The sequence below is a fragment of the Hyla sarda genome, chromosome 4 (genome assembly GCF_029499605.1).
Source record: "Hyla sarda isolate aHylSar1 chromosome 4, aHylSar1.hap1, whole genome shotgun sequence".
Lineage (NCBI taxonomy): Eukaryota > Metazoa > Chordata > Amphibia > Anura > Hylidae > Hyla > Hyla sarda.
In genome coordinates, this window is record NC_079192.1 from 120,153,163 (window position 1) to 120,174,953 (window position 21,791).

Consider the following 21,791-nt stretch of genomic DNA (forward strand, 5'->3'; position numbering starts at 1 on the left):
AAAGTAATACAATAAGAGATGCTATTGTTGCTTCAAAATGCATTAAGATATGTTAACACATCGAAACGCGTTGGCGTTTCATTAGCGGTTTTAGTACTTTTCTACATACACCTGCGTGAACATGGCCTTAACGATTTAAGGAGCTTCACCTGGGTTTGTCATAGAATTGTGGCAATCCACCGTAAACATGTAAGTGGCATCTGCCACGCAATTCATGGCTGCACAGCAAGAACATTGGCACAATGGCTACAACCACGTGCGTTGGCCACTAATCTGTTGTCTTCACTGATTTCAATGATTTACAGTTATAATTAAGCAGATTATTGTTATGCATCTTGGATTTCTTTTTTTATTTCATTTGACTTTTGTGCCACTTTTTAATTGTGAGTGACCTATTACTGTGTATACAGGGTCACAGGTGTAATTGAATTGGGTTTAATGATTTAATATCTAACTAATTATGTTGTGCTTAACCCAAATATGCTTGATTATTATCAGAAATTAGAGTGAGAAAGCATTACGTTCCATTGTCCCCTTGAGTTAACCTTGCAGGTAATGTGTAGCTTGAGTACATTAGCCAGTTTACATGCACTGACTGTATAAACTACAGGAACTTTACAAATCCATGGACTTGGTGGCGACTTTTGAAACCAGTGAAAAAATATCCATTAAGTATGATGCCTCTATAAAATAATGCAGTCAAGTTTTATAAAACTAACATTAAAATCTATTGTTCTAACATCCTCAGGGCCAGGTACCAGAAACAGCACCGCTCTTGTCCATGGCTGTCTGTATAATTACAGCTGGTTCTGGCCAGAAGTAGCCATTTAGCTTTTTTTTTTTTTTTTTCAAACAGACTCTTTATTTAAAATGTCTATATTGTTTAGTGCTATATAAATAGTGCTTGTTCTTTCTTAATTCCTTACATTAGAAGGATTTCTATTAAGAATTAAAGGGGTACTCTGGTGTAAAACTTTTTTTAAAAAATCAACTGGTGCCAGAAAGTTAAACAGATTTGTAAATTACTTCTATTAAGATATCTTAATCCTTCCAGTACTTATTAGTTGCTGAATACTGCAGAGGACATTTTTTTCTTTTTGGAACATAGAGCTCTCTGCTGACATCTCTGTCCATTTTAAGAACTGACCAGAGTAGGAGAAAATCCCCATAGCAAACATATGCTGCTCTGGAAAGTTCCTAAAATGGGCAGAGATGTCAGCAGAGAGCTCTGTGCTCGTGATTCAACAGAGAGCTCTGTGTTCCAAACAAAAAGAATTTCCTCTGCAGTATTTAGCAGCAAATAAGTACTGGAAGGATTAAGATTTTTTAATACAAGTAATTTACAAATCTGTTTAACGTTCTGGCACCAGTTGATTTAAAGCGTACCTGTCATAGTGCAAAAATAAAGAAAAAAGTGATATGTTACTCAGGACCCAATCCTGATCATGTGCATATAATTTTTATGCGTCTCGGACCTATATATCCAGAGATATAAACATTTATCTGCTGGTGAGTTACTTTTTCATTGTGCAGGCTGGAGGGGGCGTGTCTTTCTGTCTCCCTCACAGGAGCAAGCCTGTGCAGTCAGCCAATCAGTACTCTCTACTCTGTAACCCTTTCCTCTCTGGTTTTATGCTGTGTCATGTTACACAGAGAAAGAAACTTGGAGATTGCCTGCAGTAATCAGAAGACCTCATGGTAAATTCATAACAGGAAAAAATTTATAAATATAAAAATAGGTCTTTATAAAATTAGTGCAATAATTTTTTAGATAAAAGTACAGCATTTTTATGAATACATGTTCTATCTGGTTTATCTTCTCCTAGTAAAGCTGGATGCTAATCAGCATAGCTGTCACTATGTGTGTCATTCATCTTTCACAGACTCCTGAATGTCTGATCAACTTCTTTGTCATTCAGGAGTCCGAGAAAGCTTTGACTATTTCAGCATGCTGGGAGTTGTAGTTTAGTAACAACTTAAGCTGCAATGTTTGTAAATAACTGTGTTAGAGAAGTGTTGCCTCCAGCTGTTGTAAAACTACAGCTCTCAGCATGTCCACACATCATTTATCTGTAGTTTTGCATACACTCAATAGAAATCTCCTATACCGGATACCGGTATGCTTTACGGCCGGTATCCAGTATGCTGTAAAATCTAGACTAGTCTGTCTGGCTAAAAGACAGGCGACCCCTAGTGGCGGCTATTTTGAGCTTGAATTTCAGGTGAAAAAAAAATTTTTTTTAGCAGGTGTATATTGTGAAATGTCATATTATAATGAGTCCTGCAATATATGAAAAGTTTTTAACAATGACAGTGCCTCTTTAAAAAAAAAAAAGGTGTTTCCAGAGATTAACATTTTATATATGGCTCAGGGAATGTAAAAAATTACTGACTTACCCCAGTCCCCTAGCAGTTCCTGGTTGGATGTCATCCAGTGCCATCCACTGCTTCTAAGGTAAGTTGCCTCAGCAGGATCGGTATGTGAAGGAGGGTCTCTGCTGCGGCGTGATTGGCTGAGCATGCACATAGATGCAGTAAGAAGCAATGATGAGATTGGCCCAAATGATGTAAAAGTAGGAGCTAAGGAGGATCAATGTTGGTAAATATTGTTTTTTGTCCGTGGGATAAACCTTTTACCGTATATACTCGAGTATAAACTGACCCGAATATAAGCCGAGGCCCCTAATTTCACCCCCAAAACCCAGGAAAAGTTATTGACTCGACTATAAGCCTAGGGTGGGAAATACATCATCCTCCCTGTCATCATCCAGACCCCCGTCATTAACACCCTCATCATCATTACTTTGTCATCATCATCACCTGTCATCATCCCCCCTTCATCATCATCACCTGTCATCATCCCCCCCTTCATCATTACCCTGTCATCATCCCCCCCTTCATCATTACCCTGTCATAATCCCCCCTTCATCATCCCCCCTTCATCATTACCCTGTCATCATCCCCCCTTCATCATTACCCTGTCATCATTCCCCCCTTCATCATCCCCCCTTCATCATTACCCTGTCATCATCCCCGCCTTCATCATCCCCCTTCATCATTACCCTGTCATCATCCCCCCTTCATCATCCCCCCCTTCATCATTACCCTGTCATCATCCCACACCACCCCTTTCATCATCACCGCTTGTCAATGTCTGATTTAACAGTGGTCTTCAACCTGCGGACCTCCAGATGTACCAAAACTACAACTCCCAGCCGATGGCTGTCCGGGCATGCTGGGAGTTGTAGTTTTGAAACATCTGGAAGTCCGCAGGTTGAAGACCACTGCCCGGGCCTTCATCATCATCCAGCCCCCCTCCCCCTTTAGTTTTGTACTCACCTCCGCTCGGCGGGACGTTCGGGTGAGCTGCTCCGGGCCATCTGTGCTGCAGGACCGTCCGGTGGGGAGGGATAGTCATTCCGGGCTGTCCATCTTCACCGGGTGGGCCTCTTCTCCGTGCTTCGCGCCTGGCCCCGGAATAGTGACGTTGCCTTGACGACGACACACAGGGACGTTGCCGATGGCTGCCTGGGCATGCTGGGAGTTGCAGTTTTGAAACATCTGGAGGTCCGCAGGTTGAAGACCACTGAGGGCGGAGAGTTCACTCGAGTATAAGCCGAGGGGGGTGTTTTCAGCACGAAAAATTGTGCTGAAAAACTCGGCTTATACTCGAGTATATACAATAATACATAAAAATATCCCACAAGATATTATTGGCTAGATAATGTCTACCAATATATAGGAAGAACAAACCCTTCTGTTCTGTTTTCTTTGTAGGTTTTCAGGATGTCCACGTCATGATCTTTGTTGGCTTTGGCTTCCTCATGACCTTTCTGAAGTTTTATGGCTTCTGCAGTGTTGGGTTCAACTTCATGCTTGCAGCATTTGGAATACAATGGGCTATTCTTATGCAGGGATGGCTCGGCAATTTTCAAGAAGGCAAGATTCCCATCAGCGTAACAAGGTGACCAGGCCTTCAAGGGCCCATCTTCTTTTAATACATTGATAATATTTTTTTTTTATCTATTATCCCCATAGTTATCTGGCTACTACTATAAATAATAAGTACATAAGTAATATACAATTGCCCCATTGTTTTGTTGCCTACCAACATCATGCTTTATTGTCCTCAATTTTTTTGGTATATATTGCTGGTGCCATTCTGCTATATAATGTATTAAGTACTCCATAATGAGAGTGTGAAAATAGAAAATGTTTGCAAATTTATTAAAAATGAAAAGTAACATTTTGCATCATCATAAGTATTCAGACCCTTTGCTATGACACCTGAAATGTAATTCTGCTGGATGAGGATCCACTGACCTGTGTGGCTAATGTCTAGGGCCATATCGTGGAGCGGAGTCTAAGGTGCTGCTGGTCTACACCAGACCTGCCGCAAGGCAAGATGGGCTTGCTGCGGCAGGCGACACCCAGGTCGCTACCCCCGATGTGACCCTACCACACAGGAAGCAGGGCACGGAGAGATACAGAAGGATGAGGCAAAGTTGAGGTCGGACTTAGCAGAAAGGTCAAGGCAGGTGGAAAGGATGCATAGTCTAAATAACATAGCGGAAGGGTCAAGAACACGGGCAAGCAAACAGACAAATGGAACGCTTAATCTCAGGCTATGGGGCACTGAAGATCCGGCAGGGAAGAGGGGGCATAGCTGCCTGAAATAACATGGCAGAAGGACCAGGCACCAATCAGCGAAGCCGGCACATGCGCCCTAGGAGGCAAGGGTGCACGCTCAGGGAACCAGAGAGCAGACCAGGAGCAGGTGAGGAACGGGTCATGATTCGCATGTGGGTGCGTCCCGCTGCGAATCGCGGCCCGGCAAGGGGAGCGAGCTGGTGAGTGCTCCCAGTCGGAGCGCCGGAACAGAGCGCTCACCATAGCATGAAATTTACCATGGGGACCTCTCATTTCCCTTGATCATCTCTGAGATGTTCCTATACCTTGATTGGTGTCACCTATGGTAAGTTGAGTGTGTTGGACATGATTTGGAAAGACACTTGCTTGTCTATATAAGGTCTCACAGCTGACAATGTATATCAGAGGAATAGTCAAGGAATGAGATGAAAGTACTGCCTGTAGAGCTCAGAGACAGGATTATGTGGAGACAACGATCTGGAGAAGAGTACAAACATTTTTCTGCTGCACAGAAAGTTCCCAAGAGCATAGTGGCCTCCAGAACTCCTAAATGGGATAATTTTGGAACAACTAGGACTCTGTTTAGAACCAAACTAAGTAATCGGGGGAGAGAAATGTCCAAGAACCCAATGGTCACACTGGCTGAGCTCCAAGGTTTCTGTGTGCATATTGAAGAAACTTTCAGCAGCTCAACCATCACTGCAGCACCCCACAATATGGACTTTATGGCCACTTTTTAGTAGAAGACTGATGTATGTGCACCTGGAGTTTGCAAAAAAGCACCTAAGGAACAGTGAGAAACAAGATTATCTGTTCTGAAGAAACCAAGATTTAACCCCTTAAGGACCAGGCCAATTTTCACTGTAGGACCAGAACGTTTTTTGCACATTTTTTTAAGCATTAATAACTCTGGGATGCTTTTATCTTTCATTCTGATTCCGAGATCGTTTTTTCGTGACATATTCTATTTTATGTTAGTGGTAAAATTTTGTCGATACTTGCATAGTTTCTTGGCGCAGAATTCCAAAATTTGATGAAATAATTGAAAATTTTGCATTTTTCTAACGTTGAAGCTCTCTGCTTGTAAGAAAAATAGACATTCCAAATAAATTATATTTTGATTCACAAATACAATATGTCTACTTTATGTTTGCATCATAAAGTTGACATGTTTTTTTTTACTTTTGGAAGATATCAGAGGGCTTCAAAGTTCAGCAGCAATTTTCCTCAAAATTTTCAAAATCTGAATTTTTCATGGACCAGTTCAGGTTTGAAGTGGAATTGAAGGGCTTTCTTATTAGAAATACCCCATAAATGACCCCATTATCAAAACTGCATCCCTCAAAGTATTCAAAATGACATTCAGTAAGTGTGTTAACCCTTTAGGTGTTTCACAGGAATAGCAGCAAAGTGAAGGAGAAAATGCTAAATCTTCATTTTTTACACTCGCATGTTCTTAGCACCAAAAAAGGGGGAGGAGATATGCTCATAGATGTATAGGGTCCTGTGGTAAACACTCTAAATATGAAACCAAAAGAAAAAGAAACCACTTGAAAACGGACCATGTATAAACTAAATTGAATTTTATTGAGAATAATATAAAGACATATAATGATTACACACACAGCGTGGACAAACAAAAGTGGGAACCAGGGAGCAGGGGGAGATAAAAAGAAGGTAACAATAGTATATATAGTGTCCAAGTGTGCTGAACAATTTAAAGTGCCAGCAGCGTGCCATAAATAAATAGAACCAATATGTTAAAAACGCACACAAAACGGATCACAGAGAAAACCAGATGTAGTAGTGGCATAAAACAGTAACACTCCCTCCGCTCCCCAGTTACCCACCAGACCTCCAACGCGTTTCACCCAACGAGGCTTTATCCAGGAATCAATGTTCTGGTAGACCCAGTTTTTGAATTTTTACAAGGGGTAAAAGGAAAAAAATCCTCTCACAATTTGTAACCCAATTTCTCTCGAGTAAGGAAATACCTCATATGTGTATGTCAAGTGTTCGGTGGGCGCAGTGGAGGGCTCAGAAGGGAAGGAGTGACAATGGGATTTTGGAGAGTGAGTTTTTCTGAAATGGTTTTTGGGGGGCATGTCACATTTAGGAAGCCCCTATGGTGCCAGAACAGCAGAAAACCCGCCCATGGCATACCATTTTGGAAACTAAACCCCTCAAGGTACCTAACAAGGGGTCAAATGAGTCTTAACACCCAACAGTTGTTTGACGACTTTTCGTTAAAGTCGGAAGTGTAAATGAAAAAAAAAAATTTTCACTAAAGTGCAGTTTTCCCCCCAAATTTACCATTTTTACAAAAAATTTGTAACCCCATCTCTTCTGAGTATGGAAATACCCCATATGTGGATGTCAAGTGCTCTGCTGGTGAACTACAATGCTCAGAAGAGAAGGAGTGCCATTGAGCATTTGGAAAGAGAATTTGTTTGGAATGAAGTCAGGGGCCATGTGCGTTTACAAAGCCCCCTGTGGTGCCAGCACAGTGGACTCCCCCACACATGTGACCCCATTTTGGAAACTACACCCCTCACAGAATTTAATAAGAGGTGCAGTGAATATTTATACCTCACTGGCGTTTGACAGATCTTTAGAACAGTGGGCTGAGCAAATGAAAAATTACATTTCTCATTTTCACGGACCACTGTTCCAAAAATCTATCAGACACCTGTGGAGTGTAAATGCTCACTGTACCCCTTATTACATTCCGTGAGGGGTGTAGTTTCCAAAATGGGGTCACATTTGAGGAGGGTCCATTGTTCTGGCACTATGGGGGCTTTGTAAACACACGTGGCCTTCAATACCGGACAAATTTTCTCACCAAAAGCCCAATGGCGCTCCTTCTCTTCTGAGCATTGTAGTTTGCCCACAGAGCACTTTACATCCACATATGTGGTATGTTCTTACTCAAGAGAAATGGGGTTACAAATTTTGAGGGGCTTTCTTCCTATTTTTCCTTGTGAAAATGAAAACTTTAGGGTAGCACCAGCCTTTTAGTGAAACATTTTTTTTTCATTTTCCCATCAAACTTTAACGAAAATTCGTCAAACACCTGTGGGGTGTAAAGGCTCACTATACCCCTTGTTACGTTCCGTGAGGGGTGTAGTTTCCTAAATGGGGTCACATGCGGGTATTTCTTTTTTTGCGTTTATGTCAGAACCGCTGTAAAATCAGCCACCTCTGTGCAAATCACCAATTTGCAGAGGTGGTCATCAAATGTACATAGTGCGCTCTCACTCCTGAGCCTTGTTGTGCGTCCGCAGAGCATTTTACGCCCACATATGGGGTATTTCCGTACTCAGGAGAAATTGCGTTACAAATTTTGGGGGTATTTTTTTTACTTTTACTGCTTGTGACAATAAAAAGGATGGGGCAACACCAGCATGTTAGTGTAAATGTTTTTAATTTTTTACACTAACAGGCTGGTGAAGCCCCAAAATGTTCCTATTCATAAGGGGTAAAAGGAGAAAAAGCCCCCCAAAATTTGTAGTGCAATTTCTCCCGACTACGTAAATACCGCATATGTGGCCCTAAACTGTTTCCTTGAAATACGACAGGGCTCCGAAGTGAGAGAGCGCCATGCGCATTTGAGGACTAAATTATGGATTGCATAGGGGTGGACATAGGGGTATTCTACCCCAGTGATTCCCAAACAGGGTGCTTCCAGCTGTTGCTAAACTCCCAGCATGCCTGGACAGTCAGTGGCTGTCCGGAAATGCTGGGAGTTGTTGTTTTGCAACAGCTGCAGGCTCCATATTGGAAACACTGCCGTACTATACTTTTTCATTTTTATTGGGGAGGGGGGGACAGTGTAAGGGGGTGTATATGTAGTGTTTTACCCTTTATTATGTGTTAGGGTAGTGTAGTGTTTTTAGGGTACTTTCACACTGGTGGGCGTTTACGGTGAGTTTCCTGCTAGGAGTTTGCGCTGCGGTGAAATATTTGCTGCAGCTCAAACTTACTGTAAACTCGCCCTTGTGAATGTACCCTGTACATTTACATGGGGGGCAAACCTCCAGCTGTTTCAAAACTACAACTCCCAGCATGAACTGACAGACCGTGCATGCTGGGAGTTGTACTTTTGCAACAGCTGGAGGCACACTGGTTGAACCTCCAGTTAGGTTCTGTTACCTAACTCAGTATTTTCCATCCAGTGTGCCTCCAGCAGTTGCAAAACTACAACTCCCAGGAAGTACTGATCACCGAAGGGCATGCTGGGAGATGTAGTTATGCAACAGCTGGAAGTACGCAGCTACAACTCCCAGCATGCCGAGACAGCTGTTTGCTGTTTGGGCATGCTGGGATTTGCAGTTTTGCAACATCTGTAGGGCTACAGTTTAGAGACCACTGCGCAGTGATCTCCAAACTTTGGCCCTCCAGATGTTGCAAAACTACATATCCCAGCATGCCCAGACAGCAAACTGCTGTGTGGGCATGCTAGGAGTTGTAGTTTTGCAAGATCTAGATGACCAAAGTTTAGAGATCGCTGCACAGAGATCTCAAAACTGTGACCCACCAGCTGTTGCAAAACTACAAATCCCAGCATGCCCAAACAGCTGTCTGGGCATGCTGGGAGTTGTAGTTTTGCAACATCTGGAGGGCTACAGTTTAGAGACCACTGTATAGTGGTCTCAAACTGTAGCCCTCCAGACGTTGCTAGGCTACTCACCGGCTTCCGTAGGATCCAGGGAGCCGCATCGCCATCCTCTGCTGCCAGCGATCCCCGCCGCTGATCGTCGCCTCCGCCACGGTAAGTGGACTCCGGCGCCGGTCCCCGTCGGTTTCCCCGTTCTGCCCCGCCTATTGTGGGTGGGCAGAATGGGCGGAAACCGAAAGTTAACCCCCCCCCCCCGCCCCCATCTGCTATTGGTCATCGTTATAGACGACCAATAGCAGGGATAGGAGGGGTGGCACCCCTGCCACCTCACTCCTATCCCTTCAGGGGGATCGAGTGTGTCTTGGACAACCCCGATCCCCCTTATTTTCCGGGTCACGATAGAACCGTATGACCCGGAATCGCGCAAATCGCCGGTGTGAATTCACCGGCGATTTGCTGCGATCGTCAACATGGGAGGGTCTGATGACCCCCTGGGCATTTGTGCAGGGTGCCTGCTGACCGAAATTCCCACGGACGTATGCGTACTTTCTAGGTCCTTAACTACCAGGGAGCTTAGACGTACGCGTACGTCCATGGTCCTTAAGGGGTTAAAGTGGTATGCTGCCCCTAGACATCTTAATCCCTATCCAAAGGATAGGGGAAAAGATGTCTGATTGCAGGGGGTCTGGTGGGCTGTGGTTGTCACACCCCCTCAACTAATGTCGGAGATGTATGGAGGGGGCATGATTGCTGTGGTCATTCATAATCTGGCATGGAGGGGAATTTGCTCCATGCATGCAAATTACTGTGGTGCCTGGCCAGGGATCATGGGGGTCCTAGAGGCCAAATCCGCGATCAGGCATTTTATCCCCTATCCAAAGGATGTCTAGGGGAGAAGAACCCCTTTAAGTTTTCTTTACCTCAATTCTTTTTTTTCCGAATTTTGCATATTTTGTACATTCGGATTGATCCTAATGTACAAAATATTTACATCCAAATGAATCCAAACTCCGAACAAAACGAATTGTACATGCCTACAAAACTGTGAAAAACGAATTTTATTTTTGTTAAAACAAAATTTGTTTTCATTTAAAAGCAAGGGACCATTATCGGGAGCAGGTGCACGGAAAAGAAGAGACCTGCGGAGATCAGAACATTAAGACACGTAAGATAATGTATAATTCTATGTGATTCATTAATACATGATGTAATGTTGAATGAATGAATGAATGAATGAATGCTGTATGAATGATTGATGTGTTTGATCGATGTGTTTGATTGTCGGGTGATTTATGTATAACATGTCATGTCACTTGCGCTACAGTTACTGTTACCAGAGTGCCTCCAGCTGTTGCAAAACTATAACACCCATCCAGCATGCCCTGACAGCCAAAGGCTGTCTGGGCATGCTGGGAGTTGCAGTTTTACAACAGCTGGAGGCCCCCTGGTTCATTGGCAAAGATGCGCACAAGCTATTTTTCATCTTTCATTTTTAAATATCCCTCGCTCTTTTCTAAACTGAGTTAGTAGGTCAATGACATGCATAGTAATTGCTGTGGGAACATTTTTCATTCATAAAATTTGGGAACCCAAACGTTCTAAATGGCAATTATCCAATTAAGTCTGTGGTTTTGTGAATGAAAAATGTTCCCACGGCAATTACTATGCATGTCATTGACCAACTATAACCCAGTTTAGAAAAGAGCGAGGGATATTTAAAAATGAAAGATGAAAAATAGCTTGTGCGCATCTTTGCCAATGAACCAGGGGGCCTCCAGCTGTTGCAAAACTGCAACTCCCAGCACGCCCAGACAGCCTTTGGCTGTCAGGGCACGCTGGGAGGATGTTGTAGTTTTGCAACAGCTGGAGGCACTCTGGTAACAGTAACAAAAACAGTAGAGCAAGTAACATGACATGTTATACATAAATCCCCTGACTATCAAACACATCGATCAAATACATTAATCATTCATACAGCATTCATTCATTCATTCATTTATTCATTCATTCAACATTACATTATGTATTAGTAAATCACATAAAATTATATTATCTTACCTGTCTTCCAATGTTCCGATCTCTGCCGCTGCCCTCTTTTCCTGCACGCACTCCGGATAATGGTCCCCTGCTTTAAAAAATTGCCAGAACCCCCGAATACCGAATGTATCCGAAAAATCAAGCCCGAAAAAATTACCGAAACGAAAATTTTACCTGAAACGAAAAAACGAAACAAATATTTTTCTTGTGCACAAGTCTAATTCTAAGTGTCATGTATGGAGAAAAGCAGTCACCGTTCACCACCTGCCGAATGAAGCATGGTGGTGGAACCATCATGCTGTGGGGGTATTTTTCAGCGGCTGGTACATGGACACTAGTCTGCGTTGATAAACAGTTGAATGGAAGTCCATAGATATTTTTAATAAAGATATTTTAAACCCAATCCAGAGTAATCTTTGTAACGGAGCTGGATGTGGATCCTCTACCTGTGTGGCTGATCACTCGGACCGTATCAGGGAGCAGAGTGTAAGGTGCCAATGGTCTTCACCAAAACCCACTGCAAGGCAGGATGGGCTTGCTGTGGCAGGCAACACCCAGGTTGCTATCCCCGACACGGCTCGACCACACAGGTAACTGGGCAAGGCGAGGTACCGAAGGAAGAGACAGTAGAGTAGTCAACATAGCAGAAGCTCAAGGCAGGTGGCAACGGTTCGTAGCAGGAAGGTCTTGATACACGGGTATGGCAAACAGGCAGTAGGAATGCTTTCTCTCAGGCAATAGGCACTGAAGATCTGGCAGGGAAGTGTGGGAGGTGCAAACAACTTATAATGTGGTGTCAGGTGTATTCACTAATTATGGGCGTACTGGCCCTTTAAATTCCAGAGCTCCGGCGCGCGTGCACCCTAAGGGATGGAGACACGCATGCTGGAGCTGCAGGAGCGGAGCGTGGTGAGAGATGGGCGGGGATTCGCATGCGGGCATGTCCCTCGATGCGAATCTGATGCCAATCATGGGGCCGGAGTATCGTGATGTCACGGCTCCGCCCCCATGTGACGTCACGCTCCGCCCCTCAATGTATGTCTATGGCAGGGGGCGAGACAGCTGTCTCGCCCCCTGCCATAGACTTGCATTGAGGGGCGGAGTGTGACGTCACGTGGGGGCGGAGCTGTGACGGCACGATCACTGGCCCTGTCATCAGACCCGGAGCGGATGTTCGCTCCGGTGCCTGATGAGAGCGGGGTGTCCCCAGCGGCGAGACCCCACGCGAACAGGCAACTTATCCCCTATCCTTTAGATAGGGGATAAGTTGACAGCACGGTAGTACCCCTTTAAGAAATGTCTCACTACTTTGTGAGGTCATCTATACAAGAGCTAAACACATGTCATTCATTGTTTAACTACAAATGTCTTTTTAAATATTGTAAACAATAATAAAACTCGGGTTTTAAACTATGATTGCATTGTACAATGTGTGATACAAAAATATTGAGATCTGCTTGCAGGGGTCGTCTGGATTAATCAATAACTTTAACAAGAATTCCTAGTGTAACCTTGCTTGTTTTACAGAAACATAAACATTTTAGATCTCTATTCCCATTCAAAGATTTTCTTTAAAAAAAGACAAGAGCAGACTGGAATAATTCAGACAAGTTCACTAAACTGCTTTACCTTTAGTGATACAATAATCTTAGAAGTTACATAGTTACAAAGTATGAATGAAAACAGACAAAAAATATGAAAAAATGGGTGAAGCAAAGGGGTATGGGTGGATGAAGGCAGAGGTCAGGTCACAAAAGAAATAAACAGAGAATCATGAACATTAGTTAAAGGGGTACTCCGCTGCTAGACATCTTATAGTGGGGATTGTGGGGATCCCCTGCAATCTCCCGCAGCACCCGGTATTCTAAACAAACGCCAGGTTCCTGCAGCAGTGGTCGAGACGCCACACCACAACCCCTCCATTCATGTCAATGGGAAGGGGCGTGTCAGCCGACGTGTCCCCTCCTATAGACATAAATGGAGGGGATGTGGAGTGGCACCATGAGGGGGCGTGGTCATGACATCACAATCACTGCCTCTGGCTTCGAGCATTCTGAACAAAATGTTCAGAACGCTGAAGCACAGGAGTACCCCTTTAAGGGATATTCAACAATCTTGGGTATATGACTGAGCTACAAGGCAGCTTAAATATCCCTGAGACAAATGAGCACTGGCACCACAGCTGATTGGCCCAATGCTCGCACCTCTTCATCGGCCGGGCCATTTGAATTACATAATTACGAACAGCCCTACATTAAAATATTGCACCTTGAAGCCATTATAACTTGAAGGACCACTGTATTCAGTTTTATACTCAAAATTAACAGGTAATGGTTTGTTCTTCGGTCATAGAAATTCTTCTTGCAGAAGTAAAAGTCAGTTCCATTCAAATTAAAATCTTATCTCCAAATGATGTTGATTTCTATCTGATGCTGAAGGCATAGTGTAACACGTAGTCATTTTCCCTGGGGCACAAAGTCATGTTTTCCGTTTGAGTTTCATATCTATGTATAAATATACAGGAACAGGTTTAATAGAACAATCTGATTATCTCTACGTCTCCTTATTCCAATGCAAGGACAGTAAAACCCTATTATGATCCTTGCTGTGCCCTCTTGTCCAAAAGTCATTTCTGCACACTTTCAACTTTCGTTCAAATTTATCTGCATTATCTTGTCACATTCATATTACGCGAAAGTAACCTTCAAGTTAGTGTCAGACTTACGTTTTTAATCGACTCATACCCACCAAAAATTGTGAGGAAAATATTTTTTATACTATTCCTTGAAAAACACTTCAAGTTTACAACGTAAAGCTCTTGGGCATCTAAAAAACTGTAACAAGACCCAACCTCCCTTGTGCTATTTGTAAAAATGAGGCACTAGGACCTGGGTAAGGTTGCTACCTCTACAGCTATGCTTCAGTTCTTTGGACACTGAGGGACTGTATAGGTACAAAACAGTGGGTGCTCAGCTCTTGTGCTTAGCAGGGTGCTAATGGGTGCAAACCATAAATCTTAGCAAAAAAAAGAGAGAAAAAGAATGCACCATAAACAATGCACATACTCATGATGAAAAAATTAATAAAGTTTATTAGGGCAACAACAGAAAAGAACATCACATCTGAAGCACATAAAAAGCTCAAAAGGGAGCCTTTTGAGGACCCATATTGGTCTCTCTCCGAACAGCCCGTACAAAATACACAGCAATGTAAATAGTTACTACATCCTCTATTATGAACACAATTTCTGTAAACAAACCTTTGTGTGTAATTTCTCTGGTACACTCTCCCTCTTTCACAACTGCCAAAAATATGGAAAGTCTCTGCCCAGTATAATCTCCACATCAAGCTCTGCACACAGCTCCATCACATGGCTCCCTGTCCCATAACAGGTGTCAAAGTCAACCAGAACAGTTTTACCAGGCTCTGGTCGGGTCTTCAAAAAGAGTATTATGTCCAGCATGACTCTTGATACAGCCTGGTGACAGTCCAGATCCACCAACAGTGGGATTCCACCCACCAGCAACTCACAGGTCCTCATGTCCAGGGATGGCTCTGCCTATAGGCTAAATAGGCAGCCACCTAGAGGGCACTCTTGATGAGGGTGCGGCTCTGCCGCACCAATAAAGTTAGCCAGCCTCCGAAGCACCCACCCATCCAGCAAAACCTCTCCACACAGTAGTAAGGTGATTACATGAGGAGGAGGTTTGTTACAGTGCGTCACTCTAGTAGTAAAGTGATTGTATAATGAGGAGGTTTGTTACAGTGTGTCACCCCAGTAGTAAGGAGGGGCATGTCAAAGGGCGGAGCACATGGTTGGGGTCAAGGGGTGGCAAAATGAGCTTTTGCCTAGGGTGGCAGAAATCCTTGCACCAGGCCTGCTCACGTCCATCTTTTCTGGCCTCCTGAACTGAGGAAAATCAGATGTGCAGACATCTTCTTGTTGAGCTGCAGCCAATTTCATCAAAGCACTCACCATACCATCCATCTTGGTGACAGCCGGTTGCTGTCCATGTCGGTTGCCCTTAGCAACGGCATTTCAACATCAACCCCCTTATGACAAAGTCCCACACGGCTCACCGCTGCTTTGACACACTGGGCAGATGCTTCTGCTATACCGACAGCCACCTATTGTTAGGATCGTTGCCCCTAGAAATGGCTCCAATGTGTTGCCCACATCCTCAACCATTTGTGAAATTTCACTCTGGGATCATCCTTTGCCACAGCCAAAATGACACGTTTTTACTTCATTCAGCATGCAGACAACAATTTCCCCATGCAAGACTGGCTCCTCGCCAGCTTTATCAGACAGGTTGCAGGATAAACAAAAACATAACACAGGAATCAAAATAAAAACCTAGGCCATCCAACCACTAACTATACAATACAGCATTGGTGACTGGAGGGCTTTTCCCTGCCAGTTAAAACATGCATCCAGCAACCTTTACTCACTGTTCACACACAGCATTTGCAGCCTTTTGCCTTTTGTTCTTAGACCCCTTGTCTATCTCATACAGGAGAACTGACACTTCCCCTGTTTTACCACCACTTGTCACAGTCCACTTTACTTTTCTGTTCTTGCCTTAATAAACCTTAAAACTTTTTTGCCTCATATGGGTGTACATTGTTTATGGTGCATTCATTTTCTCTCCTTTTGTTCTGTGAGGAACTCTTTACGACGAAAAACAATGGGGGTTTATTTACTAAAGTGATCCCAACAGTTTTCTCCCAAATTGTGTAGCACCCTCGTGCACCAGAAGTTGCAAGCAAAAAATTTTACTCTGAAAACAAAAAAAGCGGGGTGGTCACCAGGAAAAAGGGGCGCAGTCGCCGAAAAGGGGTGTGTCCATCATTTTAGCAAAATCCCAATACGTTTACTAATGTTCCCACATAAAAAGTGGTGGATTTAAGCTCTGGAAAACCTCACAGCTTGGAGCAGTTGTAAAAAAAAAAAAAAGTAGGGAAACATTAGTAGTGTTGCTCGCGAATATTCGCAATTCGAATATTATTCGCGAATATCGCATATTCGCGAATTCGCGAATTTCGCGAATATAGCGCTATATATTCGTAATTACGAATATTCGTTTTTTTTATTTTTTTTTTTCCACAGTACACATCACAGTGATCACCCCTCTCTGCTTCCAGCTTGTGTGATGTAAAGAAGGCTCTAATACTACTGTGTGAGATTGTCATGCGAAAATTCGCATATGCAAAAATTCGCATATGCGCATTTTCGCATACCCAAATTTTTGTACACGTGTATTTTCGCATATGCGAAAATAAAACGAGAATATTACGAATATGCGAATATTCGCGAATATATGACGAATATTCGTCCATATATTCGCGAATATTCGCGAATTAGAATATGGCCTATGCCGCTCAACACTAAACATTAGTAAATACTGTGAAAGAATACCTGTCAGGAAAAAAAAACACAAAAAAACTACACTCCACTCTTAGGCTTGTTTCAGACTACGGAATTTCCGCCTGCAATTCCGCTTTGAAATTGCAGGCAGAAATTCCGCTTACTAAAATGTATAGTGCAGTGAATGGGTTTCCGTTCACAAATTCACACTTCGGAATTTGTGAAGCGGAATTTGTGAACGGAAAATCCCCTTGGAAATTTACGCCTGAAGAATGGCGTTGCTCTTTCTTCAGGTGGAAAGCAATCAGAAATTGAGGAGGCATACTGCATACTGATCTGAGGAAGAAGGGGTTTCCCTTTGAAACGCGTAATCTACTTGTATGCTGTATGCTACATTTTTTATTTTAATAAATGTAATCCTGCCCAGGATTTCTGTTAAAATACACCGTCTAGATGTGTTGATCGGCAACGCCGGGATTCCAGAGGTCCTTTTGTTCTTCTTCTCCTACCTCTCTGTCCATGTCAGGAACTGTCTAATCCCCATAGCAAACTTATCCTGTTCTGGACAGTTCCTGACATGGACAGAGGTGTCAGCAGAGAGCACTGTGGTCAGAAAGGAAATTCAAAAAGAAAAGAACTTCCTCTGTAGTATGCAGCAGCTGATAAGTACTGGAAGGATTAACCCCTTAAGGACGGACCCATTTTTTACCTCAATGACCAGGCTCTTTTTTTTTTTTTTATTTGGCATGTATTTCTTTAAATGGTAATAACTTTAGAAGGCTTTTTCTGAGCAGAGCGATTCTGAAATAGTTTTTTCATGACATATTGTACTTTATATAAGTGGTGCATTTTTGTTGACACATGCAGTATTTTTGGTGAAAAACCTCAAAATATTGTGAAAAACTGGAAAATTTTAGGCGTTTTTTAAAATAATTTTTTATGGTGTATACTGTGTGGTAAAAGTGATGTTATATTTATTCTGTGGGTCAGTACAATTATGGCGATACCCATTTTATAAAGCTTTCAATGTTCTTTTTCCTTTTCTAAGCAAAATTCTTTTTCTGCCATTCATTTTCCAACTGCTGTAACTTTTTTATTTTTCGTTTGACGCCATTGAGTAAGGGCATATTTTTTGTTGCAGGATGAGCTGTACTTTTTATTGGTATAATTTTTGTGCTATGTGCTTCCTTTTGTACCGCTATTTGTACCAAAATTGACGAATTTTGCACTTTTTTTGATGTATTTTTTTACGGCGTTCACCGTGCGGCATAATTTACATTATATTTTTATAGTACACGTCATTACGGACATGGCAATACCTATTATGTATATGATTTGTGTTTTTGATCTTTTTTGGTGATAATACAGGGCTTTTATTGGGAAAGGGGCATTTTGTTATTTTTTTTTACACTTCATACTTTTATTGAAGAACTTTTTATTTTATTTTTTACACTTTTTATAGGTTATACTATGCTGCAATACATTTGTACTGCAGCACAGTATAACCTGATGAGCTGCAGACACTACAGCCTGTGCGATCCTCTGGCTGGATCTCACAGGCTTCCGTAGCAGGCAGAGAGGAGGTCATGATCTGACCTCCTGCTTCCATAGCAACTAACGGCGACCCGCGATTGTATAGCGGCGCCGCCATTGGAGAACGGGGGGAGCGCGGCAGGCGCTGGGGTAGGTGAGTATCACATCTGCTTTATTTTTATTGGTACCCCAGCCATATGTAAAAAAAAAAGTTATGTCCCCAAACAAACCCATAAAAGGGGTTATCCAAAAATAGTAAAACAGAGCAAATGTTTTCCAAAAACATCACCATACCTGTCCTCAGGTTGTGTGTGGTATTACAGCCTGGCTCCATTCACTTCAAAGGAATTGAGCGGCAATAACGCTCACAACTTGAGGACAGTTGTGGTGCTGTTCTTGCATGAAATCATCTCTGTTTTACTATTCCTGGATAACGCCTTTAACACAAACCCATTAATGCACACACCCTTCAGAAAAATAAGTCCCTCAGACCCTGACATGTTTAACCTCACTTGTTTGTACATTATGCATATATAATATATAGAAATTGGGGCTCAGATTCTTGAATATAGGATTTAAATTAAAACGTTTATTAAATATATGATATAAAATTGTATATATAGGTATAATGTACTGCAGATCCCAGGGCCCTTGTGATCCCACAGTAAAATTAAAACATATTTATAATCCTTGGCAATTTAATAATAATAATAATAATAATTATATATATATATATATATATATATATATATATATATATATATATAAAATGTTACAATATTAAAAACAATAATATATTAAAAACAATAAATAAGTGTCCACATATCTATAGAAATAATTGAAATTGGTGATTTGTGAATAGCAGTGATAACAGTTTGAGTTGCTATTTTCACAAATATTTGTATCCAGTTAGAAAAGGAAAGTGGTTAAAGTCTTGAATAGAATACCGCAAAGATGAATGGCAATTGTATCATTTATTGTATACTTTTATAGCAGATTTCAATCCTCTAGGTAGTGTAATACATTTATTTTTTGCTACTGAAGAAAGGTCCTAAGGAGGACCAGAAATGCGCCCAGCTTCAATCATTTATTCCAAGTGCCACATCACCTTTACTCAAAGAATACAGCTTTCTCAAAAAAATTCATCACTTCTGTCAATCAACCCCTGACAGTACGTGCTACTCCCCACCATGAGGAGACCGACGCCCAGCATTACTGCTAGCAGGACAACAGCTGCAGTACTCATTGACGGAGCCTACTTCTATCGCTGCATATCTGAGGCTGCCGAGCCTCCAGCAGCGCATCCTCCATATAGGGACCAGGACCCGTCTGACAACCAGCGTTATCTGCATAAGGTACTCACTCTGACTATAGATATAAGCGCTGCTTTCTACATCATAATATCGCCGCATATAGGAGATGTCAGTGTCTCCAGCGGCAATTTCTCTGCACAAAGGATCATCATTTGCCATATACCGTATTTATCGGCGTGTAAAACGCACTGGCGTATAACACGCACCCCCATTTTAACAGGGAAATTTAAGTAAAAAAAAAAAGTAAAATAAATGACTTGGACTAAATGCCACATCATCCCCCCAACTTTGTTTTCTTCTGCACCTCAGTTTGGTCCCTTCCCCTCCAGTGCCACATCATTCCTTCCCTTTGATCAGTCTCTGTGCCACATTTACCCCTCTCATTGCCACCCCCATGTCTCATCATCCCCCCATATCTCAATATACCCCCTGTCATAGACCACCACTAGCCATACAGACATTAAGCATTTAGTGCCTCCCCCCACCATCATTTCCCTCTGTCTCATCATCCCCCACCCTGTCTCATCATGTCCCCCATCATTCCCCCCTCATCATTTCCCCCCTCATCATCCCCCCACCCTGTCTCATCATGTCCCCCAATCATTCCCCCCACCCTGTCTCATCATGTCCCCCCAACATTCCCCCCCTCAGAATTTCCCCCTGTCTCATCATCCCCCACCCTGTCTCATCATCCCTGCACCCTATCTCATCATCCCCCCATCATGTTCCTCCTATGCTATTCTTCCCCTCCCTTATAATTCCCCCTTTTCCCTGCTTTTCATAGTTTTTTTTTATTTTCCTTACCTGGCTGTGCTTCGGCTGTCTTGCGGGCTGCGGTCAGTGAAGCAGATGAGTGACGTCCTCTCCCGGCTTCTCTGCGCGGCATCAGGGACGTCACTTTTCATTTCCTGTAACCGCTGGAGTGCGGCGACTACAGGAAATGAAAAGTGACGTCACTGATGCCGCGCAGAGAAGCCGGGAGAGGACGTCACTCATCTGCCAAAGCGCAGCCAGGTAAGGACAATAAAAAAAACTATGAAAAACAGGGAAAAGGGGGAATGATGAGGGAGGGGGGGTAAGAAAAATTAAAAGCAGAGCGGGGAGGAGCCACCTCTGGTCATTGATTTAAAGTGGCCGTGGCCATGCTGCTAATACTTCACAAGCAGCCGCTGTTGCGGCCGCTTTAAATCAGTGACACGCAGGCAGGCTTTTTGCCTTAAATTTTAGTTTTAAAAGTGCGTGCTATACGCCGATAAATACGGTAAGTGCTGACTTTCGCTTCCACTTTTACTTCTATTGCCGCTGCATATTTAGGAGACGGCAGTGTCTCCAACTGCGAGCCCTCTACATAGAGGATCGGAACTTATTGTAACTAACGCTGTTTTTCATTCATTTGTCATATTGCCGCTGCACAATTTGGAGATGGCAGTGTCTCCAGCTGCGGGTCCTCTGCCTAGAGGATTGAAATCTGCTTTAAAAGTATACAATGATACAATTGCCATTCATCTTTGCTGTATTCTATTCAAGACTTTAACCACTTTCCTTTTCTAACTGGATACAAATATTTGTGAAAATAGCAACTCAAACTGTTATCACTGCTATTCACAAATCACCAATTTCAATTATTTCTATAGATATGTGGACACTTATTTATTGTTTTTAATATATTATTGTTTTTAATATTGTAACATTATATATCTATTATTAAATTGCCAAGGATTATAAATATTAAATATTTATTAATTTTACTGTGGGATCACAAGGGCCCTGTGATCCGCAGTACATTATACCTATATGTACAATTTTATATCATATATTTAATAAACGTTTTAATTTAAATCCTATATTTAAGACTCTGAGCCCCAATTTCTATATTTTGTATCTCCCCTTTTTGGCACCATGGGTATAGCTGATATTTGGGCAGCTCGAGTCATTAATCACGTCGTTAATACGAGCCTCTCTACCATTTTGTCATTATGCATATATGCCATTTCACCAGGGATTTCTTGCACACACCACAGAATTCTGGAGAAATATACAATCCCAAATACTAGGTCAACATCCTTGGACTTTTTGCATATTTTGATACAAACTGCAATTCTAATAGACTTAAAGGGGTACTCTGCCCCTAAACCTGTTATTCCCCCCAGCAACTGGACCCACTCGCGATCTACGGGCCGGCGTTGAGACTTTACCCTCCATTCATGTGTATGGGAGGGGGTGTGACGGCTGGTACACAGAAACAACAGTATGATATAATAATGTGAACAAA

At 42.5% G+C, this 21,791-nt stretch overlaps 1 protein-coding gene across 1 annotated transcript in view; it reads left to right on the forward strand.

The window, feature by feature from the left end:
• The window catches only part of RHCG (Rh family C glycoprotein), a 132,854-nt gene that overhangs the window by 62,667 nt on the left and 48,396 nt on the right, over positions 1-21,791 (forward strand). The window contains exon 2 of the mRNA XM_056569253.1: positions 3,778-3,964. Coding sequence (XP_056425228.1) covers positions 3,778-3,964 — 187 coding nt within the window. The remainder of the gene's footprint in view (positions 1-3,777; positions 3,965-21,791) is intronic.